General features: G+C 54.0%; 2 protein-coding genes across 4 annotated transcripts in view; both read right to left on the bottom strand.

Moving 5' to 3' along the window:
• The window catches only part of prrc2a (proline-rich coiled-coil 2A), a 29,182-nt gene extending 27,172 nt beyond the window's left edge, over positions 1–2,010 (bottom strand). Inside the window, exon 1 of one of the 3 annotated variants that reach the window (XM_088908153.1) lies at positions 1,582–2,010. The gene's annotated coding sequence lies outside the window, so the exon portion shown is untranslated. Of the gene's footprint in view, positions 1–1,389 lie in introns of all 3 variants that reach the window. The other 2 variants (XM_088908152.1, XM_088908154.1) reach the window with 2 other exon arrangements.
• A 1,294-nt stretch (positions 2,011–3,304) lies between these two features.
• LOC148813568 (allograft inflammatory factor 1-like) lies at positions 3,305–12,832 on the bottom strand. The gene is made up of 6 exons (XM_088908151.1): positions 12,777–12,832; positions 8,420–8,481; positions 7,905–7,971; positions 6,597–6,638; positions 4,594–4,756; positions 3,305–3,915 (listed from the first exon to the last, which is right to left on the bottom strand). Exons 1-6 carry the CDS (start codon positions 12,793–12,795, stop codon positions 3,828–3,830), a joined length of 441 nt encoding a protein of 146 aa, XP_088764277.1. The 5' UTR covers positions 12,796–12,832; the 3' UTR covers positions 3,305–3,827.
• Positions 12,833–22,058: the final 9,226 nt, after the last annotated feature.

Raw genomic sequence — 22,058 nt, 5'->3', positions numbered from 1 at the left:
ACACAGCAACACACAAATCCCAGCAGCCACGCCGCGGTCACGGTCACGGGGGACGGGGGTCGAGCCGCGGGCCGGGCCGGGCCGGACCGGACCGGACCGGACCGAGCCGGACCCAGCCAAAGGGAGAGAGAGAGAGTGGGTGGGGGGGTTCCGGTAGGTTCGCCATTACAAATAAAAAAATCCAAATAAAACACACACACACACACACACACACCCGACACACTAACCCGTCTTTCCTCCGCCGGCGCCGGTACCGGTTCGGTTATATAACGACACCGCACGACAGAGAGAGAGCTACACGCACCTGTTTCACACCGTGCAAACAAGATCAAACTCGCACTAACACACACACTGCACCCCGAAGCCCCAATGGGGGGGGGGGGGGGAGGGGTCACCCCCTGGTAATACCACACCGAACCGGGACTGGACCGGACCGAACCGGCCAGCCTATCCTCCCTCCCTCCCTCCCGGCCGCCACCCCTCCTCCTCCTCCTCCCGATCGCTGTGAATGATGCCCACCGGCCACTGGCGAACAGGATCCGGCCCGGTTCCGACCCCCCCCATCCCCATCCCGGCCCGGGAGGAGAGAGAGGAGGAGGAGGAGGAGGGGGGGATCAGTAGGGCTGCTGTTTCATAACCAGGGCCCCCCCCCCCCCCCCCAGTCCGGACAGGGCGATCGACACCCCGGAAAAGGAGAAGGAGGACAGGGCAAAGAGGGGGTGACTCGTCACCCGATACCCCATCTCCATCCGCGCGTCTGTCGGCGACATGAACCCCCCCCCCCCCCCAAAAAAACACACACACACACACCGGCTCGGGTCACGACAACATGGCGGCTCAGCCGCAGCAACAAACCGGCCGGAGAGGTGAGAGAGAGAGAGAGAGAGAGGGGGGGTGACCATCCTCCCCACACACCACCCCCCTCCCCATCTCCTCTCACGAGTAACCCCCAGTACCCCCCAACACCACCAGCCCCACCACCACCACCACCACCGACCTCGCATGTCGGCGACACGAAACCCCCACCGGGTCGCGACAAGATGGCGGCGCTACAGCAGCAGCAGCAGCAGCAGCCACAACAACCAACCGACCGACCGGCCGGCCAGCCAGCCAGAGAGGAGAGAGGAGAGGATGATCCCTCGCTTCCCCTCATCCTCAACCCCTCCATCCCTCTCTCTCTCTCTCTCTCTCACCCTGCACCCCCAAAAGAGAAAGCGTGAGAGAGACCCCCACCCTCCCTCCATCTCTCCATCCCCGGGCCTGTCATCGAAACACAGCCGGGCAGCAGGAGCAGGAGAAGGAGCAGGAGCGGAGACCCCCCCACCACCACACACACACACACACACACACCCCGCCAGGAGACACGACACGACACCCCGCGGCACCCACCTGGCCTCGTCCCGGGCTCTGCGTGGGTCCGGCCTCCGGCGGGGCGAGAGGGAGAGTCGGGGTGAGGAGAGAGAGGGAGAGAGCGGGTCGTCCTGCTGCTGCTGCTGCTGCTGCTGCTGCTGCGGTCTCCGGGGCTGGACGCTGCTCCTCGTGTCTCTTATTTCAGATAATAAGAATGATGATAATAATTACCAGAAGAATACTACTAATACCGCTAATACTGCCGCCGAGAGCCCGGCCGCTCCCACCGCTCGTCCGAAAACCACCTCGCGTAACGAAAGAAATCATACAAAAAAAAAAATCAAGCCGGCCTTTTTTCCTCTCTCTCTCTCTCTTTCGCTCTCTCTTATTTTTTTTTTGTTTCCACCTCCGACAGGGGGGGAGAGAGAGGCCGTTTCTTCGTCGTCTTTTTTTTTAAAATTATTTTGCTCCTCCTCCTCCTCCTCCTCCTCCTGAGGAGAAAACCCACTTTTAAAAAATAAAACAACAACGAGAAAACGATTCGTGTTTTTTGTGGAATGAGGGAAAACGTGGTGGTGGTGGGGGGCGGGGGGTGGGAGGGAGAAAGGAGGTGAAAAGACCCCCCTCAAACTGGAGAAAAAAAAAATTGGGGTAAAAATTAAAAAAAAACCGGCGCTCGGAGCAGAGAGACGGGGTCCGTCAGCACAGGAGAGCCGCCAACGGCTACTGGGAGACGGCGCCGCGCAGGGGGGGGTGGGAGGAGGGGAGCCGGAAGGGGCGGGGCGCCGCCCCGGTGCGAGCCAATCAGCGGGCCGGGGGCGGGCAGGCGCGTCGCCGGGGCGTGGACGACGCCGTCGCCAGGCCGCCCGCCCGCCAGCCAATCGGGGGCCACGTCGGGGCGGCGAAGGGGGAGGGGCTTTGCGCTGCGTTCAGATGACGCCTCCCTCCCGCTCCTGCGTTCTCTCTCTCTCTGTTCTGTCATTTAGGAAGCGGAGTGGGTGGTCTTTCGTGTTTGAGAGGAAAATAAATGCGATTAATTAAGTTCAGCCCTCCACGGGGGGGGTGCGTTTGACAAAAGGCAGGGGGAAGAGGTGGCTCTTCTGTACACAGAGGGGGGTGGGGGTGGGGAACAAGCTACCCAGCCCAGTGGTTGAAGCCGATACCCTGGCTCCTCTCCAGACACAGCTGGGTGAGCTCCTCCAGTCAGGACAGGAGGCTCTACTGTACACAGAGGGGGGTGGGGGTGGGGAACAAGCTGCCCAGCCCTGTGGTTGAAGCTGATACCCCGGCTTCTCTCCAGACACAGCTGGGTGAGCTCCTCCAGTCAGGACAGGAGGCTCTGCTGTACACAGAGGGGGGTGGGGGCGGGGAACAAGCTGCCCAGCCCTGTGGTTGAAGCCGATACCCTGGCTTCTCTCCAGACACAGCTGGGTGAGCTCCTCCAGTCAGGACAGGAGGCTCTTCTGTACACAGAGAGGGGCAGGGGTGGGGAACAAGCTGCCCAGCCCTGTGGTTGAAGCCGATACCCTGGCTTCTCTCACACAGACACAGCTGGGTGAGCTCCTCCAGTCAGGACAGGAGGCTCTGCTGTACACAGAGGGGGGTGGGGGTGGGGAACAAGCTGTCCAGCCCTGTGGTTGAAGCCGATACCCTGGCTTCTCTCACACAGACACAGCTGGGTGAGCTCCTCCAGTCAGGACAGGAGGCTGTTCTGTACACAGAGGGGGTGGGGAACAAGCTGCCCAGCCCTGTGGTTGAAGCCGATACCCTGGCCTCTCTTCTGCATCGTTGATTAATTAGCTACTGAGCTACAGAGGCAGTAAGGGCTCCTCCTGTGCGTGACGTTTCTGATCTCACCCAGGCGGGGCCGGTGCCTGTGAGTGTGAAAGCCGACAGTGTCAGTGTGAGCTGCTGCATGTTGAGCACAACCCGCTGGGAGTCAGGAAAACGAGCCTTGTTCAGCCAAACCGTCTTTATTCTCCACAGACCTCCGTGCTGCAGCACAGTCTTCTCAGTTCGGCGTCTCAGATCGTCGCGCGTCTAGCGAAATGGCGTTTTCCCTCTGCGAGTTGCCGCGGTGTGGGGGGGGGTCCTCTGCCTGTTCCCCCAGGGTCTCCAGAGGGGCGAAGCAGGCGGTGAGTTCTGGGGCTCAGGGTCTGGACTGGGGGGGGGGTCACAGTGATCGAGTGACCTGCCCGACCCCCCCCGCCGTGGGACAGGAGATCCGCCGGACCGCCGACCGGCAGGCACTGCGGCCGCGCGGAGGAGGACGCCCGGCGGGGCGCCCTGGCGGGTCGGGGTGGGGGGGGACAGCAGCGCCCCCCGCTGGTCGGGAAGGCTGGCGCAAGGAGCAGGAGAGGGCTCAGCGGCAATTGGGAGGTCTGAGTCTGGGGGTGTGCGGGTTATCTGGAAGCGGGGGGGGGGGGGTGGGTGTGGGGATGGCTGGAGGGTGAGGGGTTGGGGTCAGGGGTCAGGGGTCAGGGGAGGTCAGAGAAGGTCTTCCGGGGTGGGGGCCCACTGGGCTTCACTTCCTGTTCTTTGGACTTGTCCTCAAACATCAGGATCCTGCAGAGCGAAACACAGGCGTCACTCTGACACTCTCACTGACACACTGACACTCTGACACTCTCACTGACACACTGACACTCTGACACTCTCTCTGACTCTCTGACACTCTGACACTCTCACTGACTCTCTGACACACTGACTGACACTCTCTGACACTCTGACTGACTCTCTGACACACTGACTCTGACACACTGACTGACTCTCTGACACTCTGACTGACTGACACTCTCACTGACTCTCTGACACACTGACTGACACTCTCTGACACTCTGACTGACTCTCTGGCACACTGACTGACTCTCTGACACTCTCACTGACTCTCTGACACACTGACACTGACACTCTGACACTCTCACTGACTCTCTGACACACTGACACTCTGACTCTCTGACACTCTCACTGACACTCTGACACACTGACACTCTGACTCTCTGACACTCTCACTGACACTCTGACTGACACACTGACACTCTGACACACTGACTGACTGACTCTCTGACACTCTGACACTCTGACTGACTCTGCCTGACACTCTGACTGACTCTCTGACACACTGTGTGTCGATGTGTCTGTCTTTGTGTCAGACAGACACACTGACACACAGACAGACACACTGACACACTGACAGACACACAGACAGACACACAGACACACAGACAGACACACTGCACTCACAGTCTCAGGATAGCTGATTTCTTGCCCAGCATCATCACCAGGAAGTCCTTGTAATCGATGGTCTCACTGACCCCTCCTGTCACCTCTGTCAAAATCTTCTTCAGCTCCAGGTGAGTCTTGGCCACACCCAGCTTCTCCAGCATCCTCTTGAGACCCATCAGATCTGAGAGAGAGAGGGGTTCATACAGACACCCTGACTGGACACTCCAGTACATGAACACTGCACTGAGAGAGAGAGGGGTTCATACACACACACTGACTGGACACTCCAGTACATGAACACTGCACTGAGAGAGAGAGGGGTTCATACAGACACACTGACTGGACACTCCAGTACATGAACACTGCACTGAGAGAGAGAGGGGTTCATACACACACACTGACTGGACACTCCAGTACATGAACACTGCACTGAGAGAGAGAGGGGTTCATACAGACACACTGACTGGACACTCCAGTACATGAACACTGCACTGAGAGAGAGAGGGGTTCATACAGACACACTGACTGGACACTCCAGTACATGAACACTGCACTGAGAGAGAGAGGGGTTCATACAGACACACTGACTGGACACTCCAGTACATGAACACTGCACTGCACTGAGAGAGAGAGGGGTTCATACACACACACTGACTGGACACTCCAGTACATGAACACTGCACTGAGAGAGAGAGGGGTTCATACAGACACACTGACTGGACACTCCAGTACATGAACACTGCACTGAGAGAGAGAGGGGTTCATACACACACACTGACTGGACACTCCAGTACATGAACACTGCACTGAGAGAGAGAGGGGTTCATACACACACACTGACTGGACACTCCAGTACATGAACACTGCACTGAGAGAGAGAGGGGTTCATACACACACACTGACTGGACACTCCAGTACATGAACACTGCACTGAGAGAGAGAGGGGTTCATACACACACACTGACTGGACACTCCAGTACATGAACACTGCACTGAGAGAGAGAGGGGTTTATACACACACACTGACTGGACACTCCAGTACATGAACACTGCACTGAGAGAGAGAGGGGTTCATACACACACACTGACTGGACACTCCAGTACATGAACACTGCACTGAGAGAGAGAGGGGTTCATACACACACACTGACTGGACACTCCAGTACATGAACACTGCACTGAGAGAGAGAGGGGTTCATACACACACACTGACTGGACACTCCAGTACATGAACACTGCACTGAGAGAGAGAGGGGTTCATACACACACACTGACTGGACACTCCAGTACATGAACACTGCACTGAGAGAGAGAGGGGTTCATACACACACACTGACTGGACACTCCAGTACATGAACACTGCACTGAGAGAGAGAGGGGTTCACACAGACACTCAGATAATACAGAACACTTTAAGCTCACTCGAGCTTAATGAATGTTCTCTCATGAATTAGTTTTCTTTTTTACAAGAAGACATATTGTTTTATTCTGGTTTCCTATTTTACTGTGCTTTTTATCAATCTCGCCTATATTGTAATGGACTTTTATATTTCTGCGACTTTAGTCTTGGCAGGAAAGCCACTCTGTCAATAACATCTCTGGTAACTATTAACGGGGTTTCCTGCTAAATAAATCCCGGAGGAACCGAGGCAAGCGCAAGAGGAATTTTTTAAATATTTAAAAAAAAGAGTTTTTTTTACAAAAGGGCGGGGAAACGTGGAGTCTCAGCTGCCCCGTTCCCCGCCTGCGGTCTGACGGGGCCGCTGTGCCGCACCTTGTCCGCCAGGGGGCAGCACGACCACGGCAAAAACCCAAAACGTCCTGCAGTAGCGGGACTGGAACAGCAGGCGGCAGCAGAGTCTCTCTCTCTCTCTCTCTCTCCCGCGTTTGCGGTTGAAACGCGCAGCAGAATTCAGACACGTTTGTAGTCTTTCTCGTTTCTGATGTGTGTTAGTGGATTAGTGCAGGAGAAGGCTGCGGGGGCTGACAGGGTCAGGGGCTGGATTAGGGGGCTCAGTTACCGATTTCTCCCTGGTCATTCAGGTCGAACTCCATGTATTTCTCTGTAAGACAAAACACACAGGGTCTGGTGAGAGCGGGGGGGGGGGGTAGCTGACACTCTGACACACTGACGCTCTGACACTCTGACGCTCTGCCTGACTGGCACACTGACGCTCTGACACACTGACACACTGACACTCTGACGCTCTGACACTCTGACGCTCTGCCTGACTGTCACACTGACGCTCTGACACTCTGACACTCTGACGCTCTGACGCTCTGCCTGACTGTCACACTGGCACACTGACGCTCTGACACACTGACGCTCTGACACTCTGACGCTCTGCCTGACTGTCACACTGACGCTCTGACACACTGACACACTGACACTCTGACGCTCTGACACTCTGACGCTCTGCCTGACTGTCACACTGACGCTCTGACACTCTGACACTCTGACGCTCTGACACTCTGACGCTCTGCCTGACTGTCACACTGGCACACTGACGCTCTGGCACACTGACGCTCTGAAACTCTGACTGACTGTCACACTGACCGTCTGGCACACTGACCATCTGACACACTGACTGTCTGACACTCTGGCACACTGCCTGACTGTCACACTGACGCTCTGACACTCTGACACTCTGACGCTCTGCCTGACTGTCACACTGGCACACTGACGCTCTGACACTCTGACACTCTGACACTCTGACTGACTGTCACACTGACCGTCTGGCACACTGACCATCTGGCACACTGACACTCTGACACTCTGACACTCTGACTGACTGTCACACTGACCGTCTGGCACACTGACCATCTGGCACACTGACACTCTGACACTCTGACGCTCTGCCTGACTGTCACACTGACACACTGACGCTCTGACACACTGCCTGACTGTCACACTGACACACTGACGCTCTGCCTGACTGTCACACTGGCACACTGACCGTCTGACACACTGACGCTCTGACGCTCTGCCTGACTGTCATACTGACACACTGACCGTCTGGCACACTGACGCTCTGACGCTCTGCCTGACTGTCATACTGACACACTGACCGTCTGGCACACTGACACACTGACGCTCTGCCTGACTGTCACACTGGCACACTGACCGTCTGACACACTGATGCTCTGACACACTGACTGACTGTCACACTGACACACTGACGCTCTGACACACTGACACTCTGACACTCTGGCACACTGCCTGACTGTCACACTGACACACTGACGCTCTGACACACTGACAGTCTGACACACTGACGCTCTGACGCTCTGACACACTGACTGACCGGCCAAATCGCACCACTACTCACGCTTGAAGGTCTCCAGCTTGTCTTCAAGGTCCTCTTCGTCAGCATATTTAGGACTGTCAAGAAATTCCTTTAGAACAAGAGACAGACGCCACTGTCACAGCTGAGACACTGAGACCGAGACACAGAGACAGACACCACTGTCACAGCTGAGACACTGAGACCGAGAGACACAGTCACAGAGACACAGAGATACAGAGACACAGAGACAGACACCACTGTCACAGCTGAGACACTAAGACCGAGACACAGAGACAGACACCACTGTCACAGCTGAGACACTGAGACCGAGAGACACAGAGTCACAGAGTCACAGAGATACAGAGACACAGAGACAGACACCACTGTCACAGCTGAGACACTGAGACCGAGAGTCACAGAGTCACAGAGTCACAGAGACACAGAGACACAGAGTCACAGAGTCACAGAGACAGACACCACTGTCACACACACACACAGACAGAGAACGACACTCCTGTCTCTCTCACACACACACACACACACACACACACACAGACCTTGTTGATGGCCTCCAGCTTCTCCTCCTGCTGGGATTTCAGGATCCCGAAGGCTTTCCCACCTGGAGGAGAGACAATCCCAGTCCGGTAAAAACCCGGGTCCTGGAGGGACAGCCGTGTCCCAGGAGGAGTCTCGGCGCCGACTTCAGGACACGGGTCCCAGAGAAAGTCTCTCGTGTCCCGGGCTCTGCTTCAAGCATCTTTACTGCCCAGAGCGAGGAGCTACTGAGCTGCAGGAACACAGAACACAGAGCAGGAACACGGAGCAGGAACACGGAACACAGAGCATGAACATGGAGCAGGAGCAGGAACACGGGGCAGGAACACGGAACACAGAGCATGAACACGGAGCAGGAGCAGGAACACGGAGCAGGAACACGGAACACAGAACATGAACATGGAGCAGGAGCAGGAACACGGAGCAGGAACACAGGGTAGGAACACGGGTCAGGAACACGGGGCAGGAACACAGAGCAGGAACACGGAGCAGGAACACGGAACACAGAGCATGAACATGGAGCAGAAGCAGGAACACGGGGCAGGAGCACGGACCAGGAACACGGAGCTGGAACACGGGGCAGGAAAATTCATAGCAATTGCATGCGTGTTCTCCCCTGTGTTTGCATGGGTCTCTTCCTGTGGTCACCGAACTGGGCCTCTCTGGACAGCCAAGTCTCTCTCACTGTCTCTATCTGTCACACACTGACACACACCAGACTACACTGTCAAACACACGCAGCCGCACGCACTCTGACACATACAGAAACACACGCCCGGCGCTATAAACAGAAGTGGTCATGCAGGGACTTCCTGCGAGGTGCAGCACCTCAGTGTCTCAGTCCGTATATAGACTCAGCGGCTTCGTGTTCACAGCATGCTCAACACTCCCACTGCGCAGAGACCCCCTCCTCCCCAGCACGTGCAAACACACAGTGTGTCCAATAAGAGTCTGTACAGGAGTGTGTGTGTGTGTGTCTATACAGTGTGTCCAATAAGAGTCTGTACAGGAGTGTGTGTGTGTGTCTATACAGTGTGTCCAATAAGAGTCTGTACAGGAGTGTGTGTGTCTATACAGTGTGTCCAATAAGAGTCTGTACAGGAGTGTGTGTGTCTATACAGTGTGTCCAGTAAGAGTCTGTACAGGAGTGTGTGTGTGTCTATACAGTGTGTCCAGTAAGAGTCTGTACAGGAGTGTGTGTGTGTGTGTGTGTGTGTGTGTGTGTGTGTGTCTATACAGTGTGTCCAGTAAGAGTCTGTACAGGAGTGTGTGTGTCTATACAGTGTGTCCAATAAGAGTCTGTACAGGAGTGTGTGTGTCTATACAGTGTGTCCAGTAAGAGTCTGTACAGGAGTGTGTGTGTGTCTATACAGTGTGTCCAGTAAGAGTCTGTACAGGAGTGTGTGTGTGTCTATACAGTGTGTCCAATAAGAGTCTGTACAGGAGTGTGTGTGTGTCTATACGGTGTGTCCGATAAGAGTCTGTACAGGAGTGTGTGTGTGTGTCTATACAGTGTGTCCAATAAGAGTCTGTACAGGTGTGTGTGTGTGTCTATACAAGGTAGTGGATTATTGTAATCGTGCTGTCCTGGACTGGTCTGTAGAAGACAGTACTACACTGGATTGGTTTTAGTGAGCAGTATTGGACTGTCCTGGCCTGCAGTGTTCAGAACTGGCCTGCAGTGGTCAGTACTGGCCTGTACTAGCCTGCAGTGGTCAGTACTGGCCTGCAGTGTTCAGGACTGTCCTGACCTGCAGTGGTCAGTACTGGCCTGTACTAGCCTGCAGTGGTCAGTACTGGCCTGCAGTGTTCAGGACTGTCCTGGCCTGCAGTGGTCAGTACTGGCCTGTACTAGCCTGCAGTGGTCAGTACAAGCCTGCAGTGTTCAGGACTGTCCTAGCTTGCAGTGCTCAGGACTGGCCTGGCCTGCAGCGTTCAGTACTGGCCTGCAGTGTTCAGGACTGTCCAGGCCTGCAGTGGTCAGTACTGGCCTGTACTAGCCTGCAGTGGTCAGTACTAGCCTGCAGTGTTCAGGACTGTCCTGGCCTGCAGTGATCAGTACTAGCCTGCAGTGTTCAGGACTGTCCTAGCTTGCAGTGCTCAGGACTGGCCTGCAGTGTTCAGGACTGTCCTGGCCTGCAGTGGTCAGTACTGGCCTGCAGTGGTCAGTACTAGCTTGCAGTGTTCAGGACTGTCCTGGCCTGCAGTGGTCAGTACTGGCCTGTACTAACCTGCAGTGGTCAGTACTAGCCTGCACTGTTCAGGACTGTCCTGGCCTGCAGTGGTCAGTACTGGCCTGCAGTGTTCAGGACTGTCCTGGCCTGCAGTGGTCAGTACTGGCCTGCATTGTTCAGGACTGTCCTGGCCTGCAGTGGTCAGTACTGGCCTGCAGTGGTCAGTACTGGCCTGTACTAGCCTGCAGTGGTCAGTACTAGCTTGCAGGGTTCAGGACTGTCCTGGCCTGCAGTGGTCAGTACTGGCCTGCAGTGTTCAGGACTGTCCTGGCCTGCAGTGGTCAGTACTGGCCTGCAGTGGTCAGTACTAGCTTGCAGTGCTCAGGACTGTCCTGGCCTGCAGTGGTCAGTACTGGCCTGTACTAGCCTGCAGTGGTCAGTACTAGCTTGCAGTGTTCAGGACTATCCTGGCCTGCAGTGGTCAGTACTGGCCTGTACTAACCTGCAGTGGTCAGTACTTGCTTGCAGTGTTCAGGACTGTCCTGGCCTGCAGTGGTCAGTACTGGCCTGCAGTGATCAGGACTGTCCTAGCTTGCAGTGCTCAGGACTGGCCTGGCCTGCAGTGTTCAGTACTGGACACAGCGGAGGAGGGAGCTGTGCAGAGCTTCCCCACAGCTCACCCCCACACAGCAAAGAGAAAGAGGAAGAGGAACAGCCACATTCCTGTAATCACGACGCGCGCTCACCCGCGGAGCAGACACACGGCTCAGGCCCTGCCTCTCACCCCCAGCCCCTGTCCTGCCTGCCCTGCAGCGTTCAGTACTGACCTGGTCTGTAGCGTTCAGTACTGGCCTGGCCTGCTGTGTTCAGTACTGGCCTGCAGCATTCAGTACTGGCCTGCTGTGTTCAGTACTGGCCTGCAGCATTCAGTACTGGTCAGCCATGTTCAGTGCTGGTCTGCAGCATTCAGTACTGGCCTGCAGTGTTCAGTACTGGCCTGGTCTGTAGCATTCAGTACTGGCATGGCCTGCTGTATTCAGTTCTGACCTGCAGCATTCAGTACTGGCCTGCTGTGTTCAGTACTGGCCTGCAGCATTCAGTACTGGCCTGCCGTGTTCAGTGGTGGTCTGCAGCATTTAGTACTGGCCTGCCGTGTTCAGTGCTGGTCTGCAGCATTCAGTACTGGCCTGCAGTGTTCAGTACTGGCCTGGCCTGCTGTATTCAGTACTGACCTGCAGCATTCAGTACTGGCCTGCTGTGTTCAGTACTGGCCTGCAGCATTCAGTACTGGCCTGCTGTGTTCAGTACTGGCCTGCAGCATTCAGTACTGGCCTGCCGTGTTCAGTACTGGTCAGCCGTGTTCAGTACCGGTCTGCAGTGCTCAGTGCTGGCGGCTGTAGGTGTGAGAGAGAGTCAGTGTGTGTGTACCATCAGCCCAGCACCTCGACTGTCACGCAGTATGGCAAGCAGGAATGTCAAGACAGCAGTGGGCAAGAGCACAGTGTGAAGAGCTCGCTGGGTTTACAGAGCAGAGAGGAGGAACTACCAGCACAGAGACACTGTGCTACACACACACACGGACACACAGAGACACTGCACTACACACACACACGGACACACAGAGACACAGAACTACACAAACACACGGGGACACAGACACAGAGCTAAACACACACACAGAGACACAGAGCTACACATGCAGACACACTGAGCTACAGACACATAGAGACACAGACACACAAACACACAGAGCTACGGACACACAGACACACTGAGCTACAGACACACAGAGACACAGAGACACAGACACACAAACACACTGAGCTATACGCACATACGGACACAGAGACACAGACCCACAGACACACAGAGCTACAGACACACAGAGCTACAGTCACATACAGACACACAGACACAGGGCTCCAGACACACAGACACACATCAACGTGACAGAGATCTCCAGATACACGGACACACAGAGCTACAGACACACAGACACACAGAGCTACAGTCACATACAGACACACAGACACAGGGCTCCAGACACACAGACACACATTGACGTGACAGAGATCTCCAGACACACGGACACACAGACACAGATCCGCCGAGCAGCAGCAGCAGCAGCAGCAGCAGGCGGGACACGGACAGGGCGATCAGAGGAGGTTTAGAGAGCCACACTCACCCTGTGCGTCTCTGCTCATGGCTGTCGGGGAGTGAGGAAGTAGTCCTCTCACGAGGAGCACTGAGATTGAGGAAGTGTGCGAGCAGGGCGTGCGTGCGCGAATGGGTCTGTTTGAGATCATCTGTGTGTGTGTGTGTCAGTTTTTTAGGTCATTTTGTGTGTTGGAATGAATTTCAGTGTGCACCTTAATTAGTTATTAATAACAGACACACTGACTGGACACTCCAGTACATGAACACTGCACTCAGAGAGAGAGGGGTTCATACACACACACTGACTGGACACTCCAGTACATGAACACTGCACTGAGAGAGAGAGGGGTTCATACACACACACTGACTGGACACTCCAGTACATGAACACTGCACTGAGAGAGAGAGAGGGGTTCATACACACACACTGACTGGACACTCCAGTACATGAACACTGCACTGAGAGAGAGAGGGGTTCATACACACACACTGACTGGACACTCCAGTACATGAACACTGCACCGAGAGAGAGAGGGGTTCATACAGACACACTGACTGGACACTCCAGTACATGAACACTGCACTGAGAGAGAGAGGGGTTCATACACACACTGACTGGACACTCCAGTACATGAACACTGCACTGAGAGAGAGAGGGGTTCATACACACACACTGACTGGACACTCCAGTACATGAACACTGCACTGAGAGAGAGAGAGGGGTTCATACACACACACTGACTGGACACTCCAGTACATGAACACTGCACTGAGAGAGAGAGGGGTTCATACACACACTGACTGGACACTCCAGTACATGAACACTGCACTGAGAGAGAGAGGGGTTCATACACACACACTGACTGGACACTCCAGTACATTAACACTGCACTGAGAGAGAGGGGGGTTCATACACACACACTGATTGGACACTCCAGTACATGAACACTGCACTGAGAGAGAGAGGGGTTCATACACACACTGACTGGACACTCCAGTACATGAACACTGCACTGAGAGAGAGAGGGGTTCATACACACACACTGACTGGACACTCCAGTACATGAACACTGCACTGAGAGAGAGAGGGGTTCATACACACACACTGACTGGACACTCCAGTACATGAACACTGCACTGAGAGAGAGAGAGAGGGGTTCATACAGACACACTGACTGGACACTCCAGTACATGAACACTGCACTGAGAGAGAGAGGGGTTCATACACACACACTGACTGGACACTCCAGTACATGAACACTGCACTGAGAGAGAGAGGGGTTCATACACACACACTGACTGGACACTCCAGTACATGAACACTGCACTGAGAGAGAGAGGGGTTCATACAGACACACTGACTGGACACTCCAGTACATGAACACTGCACTGAGAGAGAGAGGGGTTCATACACACACACTGACTGGACACTCCAGTACATGAACACTGCACTGAGAGAGAGAGGGGTTCATACACACACACTGACTGGACACTCCAGTACATTAACACTGCACTGAGAGAGAGAGGGGTTCATACACACACTGACTGGACACTCCAGTACATGAACACTGCACTGAGAGAGAGAGGGGTTCATACACACACTGACTGGACACTCCAGTACATGAACACTGCACTGAGAGAGAGAGGGGTTCATACACACACACTGACTGGACACTCCAGTACATGAACACTGCACTGAGAGAGAGAGGGGTTCATACAGACACACTGACTGGACACTCCAGTACATGAACACTGCACTGAGAGAGAGAGGGGTTCATACACACACACTGACTGGACACTCCAGTACATGAACACTGCACTGAGAGAGAGAGGGGTTCATACACACACACTGACTGGACACTCCAGTACATGAACACTGCACTGAGAGAGAGAGGGGTTCATACACACACACTGACTGGACACTCCAGTACATGAACACTGCACTGAGAGAGAGACGGGTTCATACACACACACTGACTGGACACTCCAGTACATGAACACTGCACTGAGAGAGAGAGGGGTTCACACACACACTGACTGGACACTCCAGTACATGAACACTGCACTGAGAGAGAGAGGGGTTCATACACACACACTGACTGGACACTCCAGTACATGAACACTGCACTGAGAGAGAGAGGGGTTCATACACACACACTGACTGGACACTCCAGTACATGAACACTGCACTGAGAGAGAGAGGGGTTCATACAGACACACCGAGAAGAGAGAATATCACGATCTCTATTATCACTGTGACGTCACCATCTGTACAGTCCTGACTCCAGAATCTCTGCCTGGCATGTAAGAACAAGTCAACAAGAGCAACAACTGCTATCACAGCGACCGACGCCGCTGCAGGACGAGCAGCCGTCTCAGATGTCGGGGCTCCGGCGCGCCCCCTGGTGGCCACAAGCGCCACTGCAGGTCGAGTCAAGTGAGGCTCACAGTCAGGTCAGATCAGACCACTTTATCGACCCTGTACAACGTCTTGCATGAGGACTGTGTCTTTTCACAGACCCCAGCCTGCTCTCCATGAGACACACAGACAGGGAGAGAAGCTGGGGGTCAGAGCGCAGGGTCAGCCATTTATCCGGCGCCCCTGGAGCAGCTGGGGTGAAGGGTCTCGCTCGGGGGCCCAACGGAGTAGGATTCCTCTGCCAGCCACGGGATTCGAACCGGCAACCTCCCAGCCACAGGCGGCGCACACACGGGGAACAGGCCCGTCGGCGCGGGGCTCTCGGAGTCAGCTCAGGGGAGGTCCGCCCCCCTCCTGCGTGGGCGCCCCTGTCTCCAGTGTCCACGTCTGCCCCCCAGCGGAGTCGTGTCCACGAGGAGCCGGTCCCCTGCGCCGCGGACAGACGGACTGGCCGGGGGGGGGGGGGCTGGGATCCGGGCTGGGCGGATGTCGGACCTGAGCGTAGAGGGACAGACAGGAGACAGAAGACGAAGGAAGAAAGAAAACGACTTAATGTGGTATCGCTGCCCCCTGCTGGACACACAGGGGAAACGCATGCCTCGTCATCGAGGTCCTGACTGATTTTGGATCTCTTGTCTGTGGAGGGGCCAGTCAGTGTGTCCAGTCCTGGTCCTGGAGGGGTCACTGTGTGTGTGTGTGTCTGCAGAGTCCCCAGGGGTCTTTAAAGCAGGGCTGTCCAGTCCTGGTCCTGGAGGGGTCAGTGTGTGTGTGTGTCTGCAGAGTCTCCAGGAGTCTTTAAAGCAGGGCTGTCCAGTCCTGGTCCTGGAGGGGTCAGTGTGTGTGTGTCTGCAGAGTCTCCAGGAGTCTTTAAAGCAGGGCTGTCCAGTCCTGGTCCTGGAGGGGTCAGTGTGTGTGTGTGTCTGCAGAGTCTCCAGGGGTCTTTAAAGCAGGGCTGTCCAGTCCTGGTCCTGGAGGGGTCAGTGTGTGTGTGTCTGCAGAGTCTCCAGGGGTCTTTAAAGCAGGGCTGTCCAGTCCTGGTCCTGGAGGGGTCAGTGTGTGTGTGTCTGCAGAGTCTCCAGGGGTCTTTAAAGCAGGGCTGTCCAGTCCTGGTCCTGGAGGGGCCAGTCAGTGTGTCCAGTCCTGGTCCTGGAGGGGTCAGTCAGCGTGTCCAGTCCTGGTCCTGGAGGGGTCAGTTAGTGTTTCTGCAGCAGGGCTGTCCAGTCCTGGTCCTGGAGTGTGTGTCTGCAGCGGTCTGTGTGGGTCCTGATGCCCCAGTATAGTGACGGGGACACTGGACTGTAAACAGGCGCCGTCCTTCGGATGAGACGTCAAACCGAGGTCCTGACTCTCTGTGCTCATTAACAATCCCGGGGTGTCTCTCGAGAAGAGTAGGGGTGTCACCCCAGTGTCCTGGCCAAATACCCCCCCCTGGTCTTTACCCATCATGGCCTCCTAATCACCCCCCTCTCTGAACTGGCTCCATCCCTCTGAGAGCTGCTGTGTGTGGCGCATCATGCAGGTGGGGGTACACGCTGGTGGGGCGGGGGAGGGGATCCCCGTTACTGCACAGAGCTCGGAGGGGGGGGTCCAGAGAAGAGCTCCAGACGTGCGAGGAGTGACGAGTGTGGAGCTGTCCAGAGTGCTGAACTGAGTTCCTGTGAGTCTTCCTCCTCGGCGTGGTCTGAGACCCGGTGCAGCGCTCTAAAAACGTCTGTGAGAACTCTGCCCGTTCTCAGGACATGCTTCCTGAGGTCAGGCTATCAGTGAGCCTGGGCGCTGAATTCTCACCTCAGTCTCTATTCACGGACGCACTAACGATCGCTCCCAGACCACACCGGATGCCTCTGCTTATAGACACGCACGCACGCCGGGTGTGCTGTCAGAGCAGGGCAGCGAGACTCCTGCTATGATTTCAGGCAGGCAGTGACTGTGTGTCAGAGCGAGAGAGAGAGAGAGAGAGGGATCAATTCTCATTCTTCCCTGACTCACAAAGAAGACCAGGACTGGACACACACACTGACCCCTCCAGGACCAGCAGGGTGAGAGCGCCCCCTGCTGGCCCCACTGACACCTCTCCCAGCAGCAGCCTTAGTTTTTCCCCCAGGAGTCTCCCCTCCAGGTACTGGCCGGGCTCACACCTGCTGGGCTCCGGGGGGAGGGCGATGGAGCTGCTGGGTGACTCCATCTCTGTAACGATGGTGTGCGTTCAGTAACCCTGTGCAGCACACGTGTTCAGTACGACACAACACCCACAGCGCTGCCGTTCGTCCTGAACTGTTAGCCTCTGCAGTCAACCTCTCCTCTGTAACCCCTGCCTGTAGAGGCAGCTTTTAAACACAGACCTGCGTCTATTCAACTATAATACACTAACACTTTTAGAAGAAACATACAAAACATGATCTTAAAAGAGAAGGAAGCAGAGTTGAGCCCCTTCGCACCGAGTTTAAAAACCACTCCACAGCCCAGCAGTGTAAGGGAAATTGCGTCACAGCTCTCAGTATAAGACACCGACTCTCACACTTTGAGGCGCTGTGCTTGTCCTGGAGAGATACAGAGCAGAGAGTGATCACAGGGACAGGGTGAGAATGAGTGTGGACACTGAGAGAGGACTGCTGCTGCTGCTGCTACTCAACACTGCTCACCTCAGCGCAGGTAAGAGCCTCCCTCCTCAACACACTGCACCTCACAGGACAGGTACAAGACACACACTGCAGTCTGATCGTCAGTGTGATTCAGTAGATCAGACAGAGAGAAGACACACACTGCAGTCTGATCGTCAGTGTGATTCAGTAGATCAGACAGAGAGAAGACACACTGCAGTCTGATCGTCAGTGTGATTCAGTAGATCAGACAGAGAGAAGACGCACACACTGCAGTCTGATCGTCAGTGTGATTCAGTAGATCAGACAGAGAGAAGACACACACTGCAGTCTGATCGTCAGTGTGATTCAGTAGATCAGACAGAGAGGAGACACACACTGCAGTCTGATCGTCAGTGTGATTCAGTAGATCAGACAGAGAGAAGACACACACTGCAGTCTGATCGTCAGTGTGATTCAGTAGATCAGACAGAGAGAAGACACACACTGCAGTCTGATCGTCAGTGTGATTCAGTAGATCAGACAGAGAGAAGACACACTGCAGTCTGATCGTCAGTGTGATTCAGTAGATCAGACAGAGAGAAGACACACACTGCAGTCTGATCGTCAGTGTGATTCAGTAGATCAGACAGAGAGAAGACACACACTGCAGTCTGATCGTCAGTGTGATTCAGTAGATCAGACAGAGAGAAGACACTGCAGTCTGATTGTCAGTGTGATTCAGTAGATCAGACAGAGAGAAGACACACACTGCAGTCTGATCGTCAGTGTGATTCAGTAGATCAGACAGAGAGGAGACACACACTGCAGTCTGATCGTCAGTGTGATTCAGTAGATCAGACAGAGAGGAGAGACACACTGCAGTCTGATCGTCAGTGTGATTCAGTAGATCAGACAGAGAGAAGACACACACTGCAGTCTGATCGTCAGTGTGATTCAGTAGATCAGACAGAGAGAAGACACACGCTGCAGTCTGATCGTCAGTGTGATTCAGTAGATCAGACAGAGAGGAGACACATACTGCAGTCTGATCGTCAGTGTGATTCAGTAGATCAGACAGAGAGAAGACACACACTGCAGTCTGATCGTCAGTGTGATTCAATAGATCAGACAGAGAGAAGACACACTGCAGTCTGATCGTCACTCTGATTCAGTAGATCAGACAGAGAGAAGACACACACTGCAGTCTGATCGTCAGTGTGATTCAGTAGATCAGACAGAGTTTAATTGACCCTAATTAATTCTTAGGGATCGGAGTGGCAGGGAAGTGAACCCCACAGTTACTGACCACAGACTCTCAGTGTCTCACTCTGACAGATTATTGAGAATTTAATTATTTCATTTTCTTCCCCCAGGTGTTGTCCCCGATGTGTTCTCCACTGTGGGAGGGAGTGTCACTCTGTCCTGTAGAGGAGTGATCAGGACAGACTGTTCCACAACTACATGGGTCTTCAGGTCCAGAACTCAGAGAACAGCTGTTGAACTGGTTACTCTGGGGAGGATCAGAGACCAGAAGCCAGGGAGAGTGAGTCTGGGGTCTGACTGCTCTCTGCACGTCCACACTCTCAGCACACAGGACATTGGACTGTACTCCTGTCAGCAGTATGTCAATGGACAGAAACAAGGAGAGAATTCTCCTGTCTATCTGTCCCTCCTCACCAGTAAGTCTCTGTCAGTTTCATACTGCCGAATCTCAAAAATATTTGTACCATAGTTCCAGGTTTTGTGTCTTTGAAAACAAAATTCTACTGGTTACCCAGCATCCAGAGAGCATTAACACACAATCAGACACTTTCCAAGAAGTAAAATAAGTCTGCATGAGAAGACTCGTTGGACAGTGGGTCAGTGGAAAGGAGCAAGGAGAGAGCCTGTACGATCTGTACTCTCTGGCTCTTCTGCACAGTAATTTACTGCCAGTGTCTCTGCTGGGAAATTATCAGAAACTGTGAACTATCCTGAAAACATCAGTGGAGGCAGTGAAGCACGAGCTTCATTACTGTGTCTTTTTAACAGGGATATGACAAACGCTGACACAGGGGAGCAGAGACTTCTCAGCCAGCCTGTCTGCCAGTGTCTCAGTGCACTGTGTTAGGGGTAGGGTGTGTTAGGGTTGCTCCAAGCTGCGTTCAAACAAACAGCGGTTTTATTTTATTCTTATTTTAAAACTCCTCTTACAACGAACGCGTTCAGTAAACACACAGACAGTGCAGGAATTCCTGGTGGTGTGTCTTTGTACTGAGGCGTGTGCGATCGGTGACACAACAAGACAGTCAGTCCGCAAACTGGGACAGTTCACACACACCAGCAAAGGGGCAAAACTCAAAACCACAGAGAGTTTTTATCTCTAAAGCCCTTTTCTGTTCCTCTGAGTTGTTTTTTAGTAAGAATTTAAGTCACCAAAAGTTGCCATATTTGCCAGAGAACCAGCTCTGTCCTCGCTGCTCAGCCCTGAGTCAGTCCTGCTCTGTGACCTGTGATCTTGTCTCTCTGTTTCCCAGTTCAAGTCTCTCCAGGGGCAGAGCTGAAGACCGGCAGCACTGTGACTCTGCACTGTCTCCTGGACACTTACTGGGGTCCTGGACACTGTCTCTCATACCTACACTCTTATACAGTGATCTGGGTGACTGAGACAGGAGCTGAGCTGCAGGGAGACAGATACCAGATCAGCTCCTCTCCCTGCAGCTCCTATCTAACTGTGAAGCTCCAGCCCTCAGACCACAGCAGGCAGTGGAGATGTGATGTAACACAGGAGGGAGCAGTGAAGTTCACACACAGATACTCCACTCTGCTCACAGGTACAGTCTGCTGCTGGTGCTTGTCTGTCTGTTCCTCTGTGTGACTGTGAGACTGCAGCCCTCAGACCACAGCCGGCAGTGGAGATGTGGTCTGACACAGGAGGGAGCAGTGAAGGTCACACACAGATACTCCACTCTGCTCACAGGTACAGATTGTATGACTCCTGGACAGAGTGCAGAAATAACTATTTAATTCTTGTTAACATACGACAAAATGTGCCAAAATGAGTTGCCAAAATTGTTGATTTCTAAAGTGCAGAATACAACAAGTATTAAAGATAACAACACCGTCAATCATTTAACAATTAACATTGTGTTCCTGTGGTATAGTAAGGGATTCACAAAGAATTCACTTACTGTACCTCTAAAACACAATACAGGTCTGCTGTCATTTTGCACACTGCAGAACCCACGCAGCCCTTAATCCTCTGCTGGAGAAACAGATTTCCTTCAGTCCCTGAGAGTGAGCCTGTCTCGTACCAGAGCACACTGACACGAGGAGAATGATGAGGGCGTTGCCTTGAGAGGGGTGCAGGAACGTGGGCTTCATTCTCAAGTGCTGGAGGACACACAGGAGGGTTTAGACTCTAGAACAGCTCGACAAACAAACACCATCAAGAGAAAAGAGTCTGTTCTGTGTGGTTCTCACTACACCTGTGTTTTTTTCACAGACAAAGCAACTAAAACGACTGAATCAACTTCTACAACACCTCCAACTACACCTTCTAAAACAACTCCAACCACAACTCCTACAACTCCAGGAAAAACTCCATCTACAGTAGGTAATGACCCCTCATTCTTAATCCCAGACAGAGGACAGCTCTGAATGCTCTGATTCATTAGTCTTATCTGTGCTCTATTATATCACCTATAGTCGAGCTGGCACTGAGACTGACCACTTTCCTCCTTGTCCTGATCATCCCTCTGGTCATTGGAGTCACTATCTATACCAAGAGGAGGAACAGCAAACTCACAGGCAAGTAACAGAGCAGTGGAGTCAGTCCAGAGAAGGTCTGTCCACAGGCTGTAAACTCCAGTAACGGAGCAGTGGAGTCAGCCTAGAGCAGGTCCGTCCACAGGCTGTAAACTCCAGTAACAGAGCAGTGGAGTCAGTCTAGAGCAGGTCCGTCCACAGGCTGTAAACTCCAGTAACGGAGCAGTGGAGTCAGTCTAGAGCAGGTCCGTCCACAGGCTGTAAACTCCAGTAACGGAGCAGTGGAGTCAGTCTAGAGCAGGTCCGTTCACAGGCTGTAAACTCCAGTAACGGAGCAGTGGAGTCAGTCTAGAGCAGGTCCGTCCACAGGCTGTAAACTCCAGTAACGGAGCAGTGGAGTCAGTCTAGAGCAGGTCTGTCCACAGGCTGTAAACTCCAGTAACGGAGCAGTGGAGTCAGTCTAGAGCAGGTCCGTCCACAGGCTGTAAACTCCAGTAACGGAGCAGTGGAGTCAGTCTAGAGCAGGTCCGTCCACAGGCTGTAAACTCCAGTAACGGAGCAG

The sequence above is a fragment of the Atractosteus spatula genome (genome assembly GCF_055471065.1).
Source record: "Atractosteus spatula isolate fAtrSpa1 chromosome 10 unlocalized genomic scaffold, fAtrSpa1.hap1 SUPER_10_unloc_1, whole genome shotgun sequence".
Lineage (NCBI taxonomy): Eukaryota > Metazoa > Chordata > Actinopteri > Semionotiformes > Lepisosteidae > Atractosteus > Atractosteus spatula.
This window is presented reverse-complemented; position numbering and strand designations above follow the sequence as displayed.